This window comes from Tachysurus vachellii, chromosome 20 (assembly GCF_030014155.1).
Source record: "Tachysurus vachellii isolate PV-2020 chromosome 20, HZAU_Pvac_v1, whole genome shotgun sequence".
Lineage (NCBI taxonomy): Eukaryota > Metazoa > Chordata > Actinopteri > Siluriformes > Bagridae > Tachysurus > Tachysurus vachellii.
In genome coordinates, this window is record NC_083479.1 from 11,784,036 (window position 1) to 11,791,511 (window position 7,476).

Here is a 7,476-nt window from a genome sequence, read left to right on the forward strand (position 1 = left end):
TTCTTCATGACATTAAGAATCAGACTTTATTATAGAAATCAGACTTCAGTAACAAGCTTTGGGGAACCTCCAAAGGTACCATCAGCAATTAAAATTTGTATTTTGAATTTGCACATTAGATTCAGTAAAATGGATTAAGTAATTTTCTACAGTTCATTTCCTGCACTAATAACAATAATCATTTCCAAATTAATACCCGATCCTTTCTAAAATTCAGTATGCAAATATTAAGGTAAAATCACAATAATATTAATATATAATGTAATAATAATATAAAATACTAATATTTTATCACTTATTTTTTGCATTAGCAGTGTTAAAAATACCATTTTTTGATGTCACAGGAATTATGTTATGTCTATCAAGCAGCACCATAGCAAATGCTTAGCGACATAAGTTGGGTTTTACTAATAAAGCCAGAAAACAAATGCTGTTATTTATTAGTGTCCCATTGTACCTGGTGTCCCCATGTACATGGATATTCAAAAAATCCTACTCACTTATGTCAGAAAATCATTTTATTAGTTGGGATACTCTTATAAGATATCTATAGAAACATTACCTAAAAGTATGTATTTGGATTATGATTTCCTTTAATGTGGAAATATTCTTCAGCATAAATTTTAAAGACCTAAATTTTAAATTGTAGTGTAACATTAAAAGAGAAATCTATCCGAATGAATCAATCATTTCTGAACATTGAGGCCCTAGGCATGTTTATTTTGCCTTGATCAATGAAAGGTGATTAATTCTACAATTCATATTGATTGTGAAATAAGTTTACTGCATAAGGCAAAAAAACAGTTCTGTTGAATCAGTTAAGATGAATCAGATGAAGAATTTATTTGATTGCAAGTGACGGAGTGCTTGGGGTGACTGGTGAGAAGTGCATTTGCCTTAATTAGCTGCTACTAAACATCTCTAACTAAGCATTATCTATTTGTTTATCTGGTGCATTGAGAATCTGCCATTCCGTGGCCTTAACCAATCTGTAGTTGATTTCTCTGTAGGTCTTAAGGTTTGCACGTCGTTGTTTCTGTACTTCCTCATAGAGACTCCGTATGACTGGATTTGGAGGTGGTAACCTTGCTGTTGTTGCCAGACTCTCATAATAATCCCACTGCTCACATTTAGTTTGCAGGAGATCTTTCCCATGAACACCCATCTGTATCTTTCTTTGCATCCCTTTCTTTACATCCTCTTCCATCAACTCACGTGAGGGCAACTGCACAGTGCCGTCAAGAACTGCAAGTGCAAACTGGACCTAAAGGAGATGAAACAAGGAGACAATAACACAAAAAGCATGAGAACTAGCTGCTTATATCACTGAAAGCCCATGCTGTTTTTAGATCTTGTTTTTAGGATCCTTACCTGATAATGAAAGTTCAGAAAAGGGCAGATGTTTTTGCCCAAACCTATAAAAAATAGTGAGGGAAAGGCTGGAAGCACCAGGTACTTGTAAAGAGGAGCCACTAGGTGGTACTGCACCTCCAGGCCAAGCTGTTTCAGGCAAAGGAATGGGAAGTGGTAATTGTATCCAGTGCAAAGCAGAAGAACTTGAGCGTGGGCCACTGAACCATCCTGGAAGAACAGTGACCCATTATCCAGCACCTTCACTAAAGGAGGTGCCTGCCTGATTTCCGGTGGCAAAGAAAATGTAAGGGATGTCTTATTATGGCTCAATATTACCTAGAGATGAGATGAAACAGTAAAGGAATATGTCAGGCTCTGCTTACCACTGATACAGCTGACGGCCACATACAGCTCATTTTCAGAATCAACATGTGTACATCATAAGAGTGCACTGAATGACAATTACATGTAGTCGATTGCATATCCAAACTACAGGCAGGTGACAAAGGAAAAACCAACATGAAGTGTTTTAGTAAGATTTTGGGTGAAAACCAGCTACCAGAACAGCTTTATTTTACCTTGGTATTGATTCTACAATTATGTGTATTGTACTTGAGGGATGAACAACATTCTTTCAAAACATAATCCCTCAATAGGTGTTTTGATGATGGCGGTGGGGAGTGCAAAAACAAGACAGTCACCTTTTTTTATTTACTTTGTCACCCAGCTGTAGATTAGATGCTCCTACACAAAATATGGGCATTTTTTTTTTTTAGATAAACGGAAATAAAATAAGGAAACGGTCCAGTGCATCACATGCCTTTTTCATTTGCAACATTTTCACTGTATATTAGATGCTTGTTTCACCTCGGCTTTAGCTTGAGCCAGCTCAAAAGAGATGTCAATCCCAGATGGTCCAGCACCCAAGACCACAACAGACTGATGGGCAAAAGGCTCTGGGTAGCGATAAGAGTGGCTGTGCATCACCTTTCCTGAGAAAGGACCAGCAAGGAAAAGGAAGTAAACGCCAATGAGAGAGAGTGAGAATATGAGCAATCAACAAAGAGCAATATGGTAAGAGGGTATGAGCAAAATGGTTTGCACTTTTAGGGTCATGTTTGTTTTGAACTGAACAATTGCTGCACCTTTAAAATGCTCTATTCCCGGAATGGAGGGCAAATGGGGTGCAGAGTAATGACTGTAGAAAAGGAAGGAACACATGAGTCATACCTAGAGGTCTGTTACTTTTTTCTCCTTGCAGCTTCTTTCACCTATTCCTTATGAATGGGTTAAACAGTACTCATTCATATTCTAGCAGCAAGTGTGAAATCAGTTAGAGTTGAACAAAAAAACAAAAAACAAAAAAAATAGGATGATAAAATACATCTTAAGAAAATGGCACCAAGTGTTCAACTTCACATTGAGTACAGGTTGATTTTGTGTCTCAAGAGCAGAAATGACATTCCTCACCCATTGCAGATGAACACAGAGTCGAATATCTGTGTGCTATGTCCTCCGTGCATGCCACGCAAAATTACCTCCCACCTCATGCCCCCCCCTTCATCTGTCTCCATGGAGATGGGTTTCACCTCTTCCACCATAGTGTTGAACTGTCAGGGAGATGGAGACAGGGCCATCACAAGCATTACTTTAGCCTCCAACATGAAAACATTACTCACTAATACCAAAGGACATTAACAAGCCACTCCCCGTTGGCCTATGTGCACCTCTGATTGGCTGCGTTTTCTGCTACTGTCTCTATGGCAATGTTTTCAGCCAGTGGTCAATGAAATTGATACTGTTTGAAAATCTAATGAACATTGCCGCAGTCGGCACAGAAAATGAGACACTCTGGATAATATGTTTAAATACATCTTATACAGTATTTTAACATTTGGAAATAATAATTACATGATTATTATTATTATTTGATTTTGGTTTCAAAACCTTAATGTGTGGCATGATATCATGACTCTTGCAATATGTCTCTAAATACTGCTGAACATCCAAGTGGGTCAGAAAAGAGGGCAAGTGGAAGTCAAAGGGAAAATCAGGAAACATCATGACCTCTTTAGGCAGGTTGGTTCTGAAAACAGAGAACATGTTGAGCAACAAAAGAGTGCAGCAGTAAATGGGGTATTTACACACATGAGCCATGACCAATATGGTCCAATTGTAGTGAAGACAGCGTGAATTAAGTTTTACATCACACCCTTGGTGGACATGTGAAATGCTGTTGTGATTATTTAATGATATTTTTGATTATTTATTACTATTTGACATTTCAAAATGCCTAGTAGTGACTTTATTTGTGTTTACGTTATATCTAGATTAATGTTGTGCTGATACGCCCTGGCACAGCAGCATTGCCTTTATGTAATACACTTGTACCAACTGTGTCAAGTGTCTCTACAATGTGACAAGTGTCGCTAAATATGGTCTGAACTCCAAACATTTGATGAGTGGTTCTCTCCTATATAGGTGCTATACAGATGGTCAAAAACGAGGTGGCCTATATACAGTATAGTAACTGTATAATCCCCCAAAACCTGTGATAACCTGTGTGTAATCTGACCGATTAACACTTCAAAACACTGGCCCAGCTGGCACTGGTGATGGTGACACCCCACCTGAGGTCTCTGTACATGCTGCTGTGGATCAGCCGGCCATCGTCAGAAGTGCCCACACGCTCCTCGTAGTACCACGTGCCTCCCACGCGCGCGCTCTGCTCGAACACCACGGGTGGCTCGAACGATTCGGATCGAAACAGGATGTGACGTGCTGCACATAATCCCGCTGCCCCTGCTCCAACTACAGCAACACGATGTTTTCCCCTAGGATTCATCTTCAAATTTGCTCACGGGATTGAGCGACTGAAAGGAAAAGTACAGCACACACACGCCCACGCACGCCCAACACACACACGCGCACGCACACACACTACATACGCACACACACTACACACGCCCACACACGCCCACGCGGGCACGCACACACACACTACATACGCACATACGCACACACACTACACACGAGCACACACACACTACAAGCGCGCGCACACACACACTCTACATAGACACACGCACAAACACACACACGCTACTGCTTAAAATTTCCCTCACTAATACAGACTAATACTTACTTTTATTTCAAGTATCAATTAATCATCATAACACATTAATCTATTAATGTTACTGGATAGAGATACAGAGAGACTTGTATAGCCTAGTGTAAGTGCACTTTATAGAGCAACAAAATAGTGAAATAATAGCCTAAAATTAATGATACACAGTGATACTAATCACATCGCAGTTTAAAAGATATTTTGACAAATTTTTATTAGGGGTTACATATTATTGGAATGAAATATTATTCCAAGAAGTTAGTGTTAAATCTGTCAGATATCGCTATCCAGAGACCCTAAATTTATGGGATATATGTTACAATGGCACATTGTACAACACAATCTGGAGTGATATGTAATTTATAAAATCAGTAAAGAAGTCATCAGACTCACTTATTCCTTTGAACCTTTATTTTTACTCTTTGTTTAAAAAATATGTGTTTGCATAAGGTCTACAGAAGGAACAAAAGCTAAGGACATCTGGTTCACGTAGTGATTGATGTAACTGTTATCCAAGTGCACTGTAGCAGTGTTCATCAGTTAAAACCCTGCAACATGTCAGCCTTCAGCTACAATCTAACACATTAAACTTCTGTTGTTTTGTTCCTGTGGACGAACATGCAGTTCAAGTGTCAAATGAGTTTGCTGTTTGATTTGAACAAGTATGACAATGTGTGAGTAATATTAAGCTTGGTGTTTTTTGTTGTTGGAGGTGAGATCCTTTACATGGCATGGCTTTACACAGGAGAGGTCCGATGAGAGAGGCGTTTTTACTTCACCAAAGAAGAGTATTTACTTCGCTGTGTGCACCCGCAAGTTAATTTGTGACGTTCCAGGACTGGATAGACTGAGAAAGCTGGATGAGTCACATTTGAAGCATGAGTCATTTAATTTTATTTATTTATTTATTTACAAAAGTCTGCAGGACTGCTACATTACAGAATACTTTTAATCTATTAATACTCAAGTGTCCAGTAGTTTTTGCTGTACCTCAGTTTCTTCCCTATTTACTCTTTGAGGTATTATTAAATGCAGTATTTGAAATAGGTTGTAAAAGCTCATACCCAGTAGAGGATTTATATTCCCTCTGTAGTTTACTATATTAATACTATAAATCCAGTGTAAAACTGACACATGTGACATCCACACCAAGTACCACAATACTTTAGGTTTTTTTGTCTTTTTCTTTTTTCCTGCTTGTTATTTAATTGTCAGCACAGATACTGGAACCAGCACTTCTGTATATCCATTTGTTGTATTTAATACTGAAAGAGCCGTTAGAAGTAAGTTTTGAAAATTATTTCTGAGATTAGCAACTTATGACAGGTGTATTTCCAGAGTGATAACTAGTGATTGTTAACAAAATTTAGTGCTATTAGCCCTATTTAGTGTTTTTTACACAACAGTCTATATAATAAATAGTGGACAAGTGAGTAATTGAGTCATTTCATACACAGCTCTAGTGGGGTTTTTTCATGAGCATGGGCCATTCTTACAGAAATATCAGGGCCCATTTTGATTAAATAAAATCAGTACTAACAAGAAAACAAATAATAAAGATCTTAATAGTAAAAATTATTATAACTCAGGCCCTGATTCTTTCTTGCTGTAAGGGATTAGTACACTTGTCTTATCTGGACAGAAGAGGAAAGAGATGAGTTTCTTTCTGCATATGCACTCGAGGCAAAGGATCAACTGAAAGCCATCCTGTTTACTCTAAAGTTCCCTTGAGGGTCCTAAAATTTTGGATGTGCCATCATTCAGGAATGCACTCTTAGAAAAAGATTTCTTCAAGGTTCCTTCAAGCTAACAAAAAAGTGCTGGTAAATTCGAGTCAGATTAGCAGTGTGAGGAGAGAAGGACAGTTGTTTGACCATGTTGTCATTGGATTTCCCACGAGTGAAGACAGTGAGGTCAGAAAGTCATCTAGGGAGATCACAAAATCTTATCATGAAGATACAGCGCAGAGATATACAGCATCTTAGTTTTGCTGGGATTTTCAGTTAATGAGTTGCCATCCATGACATGATATAAGCCAAAATTGCTAAGATGTGTGTTTGGGAGGAAAGGAGAGGATCAGAAGCATAGCAATGGTATGAAAACCAATATGAGTATCTGACTTCACCAACAGAGTGTGCACAGATGGAAAATAGAAGACGCACCTCTAAGCCTTGTGGGACACCTGTAGAGAGTCTTCACATGACCATACAAACCGTTTCTATGCTCTAGAGCCATGAATCCCAAAAGAGCAGAAGTGAAAGATAAGGTCTTTGCATATATTATTACAGGTCTGCTTATTTAAACATAGACAGTTGACCTATAAACACTATTAAAAGCAGTTTAACTTATGTGATTTTGACATTTCATCAGAATGCAGTAAATGAGCCTAATTTTAATGAAATTTATAGAGAATGGAACAATTTGGGTAATCATTTGAATAATCATTAAAAGAGAAGAATTACAGCCAAGTATATTTGTATGTATTTGCGATTTGGCCCAATGATATTCAGTAATATCCAAAACCATGGAAAAGGGAGAAAAAACATCAATAACACCATTTTATCTTGTGTAGTTTTTCCCCAAACAGTGGCTTTTCATGTTGGTAACATAAGACAGATGGACACTTTGTGTATTTTTGTTATACTAACCAAACAACACATCCTTTCCTGGCAATTTTACTTTAGTCATAAACTCTTTTTCTTGCTGGATGTGTCACACTTTAATGACCAAATGTGCTTCCTGACACAGTACAAAGCAGAAAGCAGCAATTTGTACCCTCTCCAAAGTTACTTATGGTGTCAGTTTGGGACCGTTATGGCACACATTAGCCCCTGGATATAGGTAAAAAACTTTAGTTAATGTTCACATAAAACATCAGTATGAATAAAAACATGGTCTGAGTTACTTTGCATGTTACAATCATGTCAGCATGAACCAGAGTCTCAAAGGAAGGTTTCCAACATCTTGCGGATCCATGCCAAGAAGAATTGAGTCTG

At 38.1% G+C, this 7,476-nt stretch overlaps 1 protein-coding gene across 1 annotated transcript; it reads right to left on the reverse strand.

Moving 5' to 3' along the window:
- Positions 1-637: 637 nt before the first annotated feature.
- On the reverse strand, positions 638-4,253 carry LOC132863250 (uncharacterized). The gene is made up of 7 exons (XM_060895961.1): positions 3,984-4,253; positions 3,301-3,439; positions 2,824-2,963; positions 2,499-2,551; positions 2,221-2,345; positions 1,372-1,689; positions 638-1,264 (listed from the first exon to the last, which is right to left on the reverse strand). Exons 1-7 carry the CDS (start codon positions 4,196-4,198, stop codon positions 926-928), a joined length of 1,329 nt encoding a protein of 442 aa, XP_060751944.1. The 5' UTR covers positions 4,199-4,253; the 3' UTR covers positions 638-925.
- Between the last annotated feature and the right edge of the window lie 3,223 nt (positions 4,254-7,476).

Excerpts from the sequence above, each read along its gene's own strand:
- LOC132863250 (XM_060895961.1), bottom strand. The coding sequence starts at position 4,198 with ATGAATCCTAGGGGAAAACATCGTGTTGCTGTAGTTGGAGCAGGGGCA. Across the intron at positions 1,690-2,220 it reads TGGCTCAAGCTAAAGCCGAG|GTAATATTGAGCCATAATAA; the intron begins GTGAAACAAGCA and ends TCTCATCTCTAG. Across the intron at positions 1,265-1,371 it reads TTCTGAACTTTCATTATCAG|GTCCAGTTTGCACTTGCAGT; the intron begins GTAAGGATCCTA and ends CATCTCCTTTAG.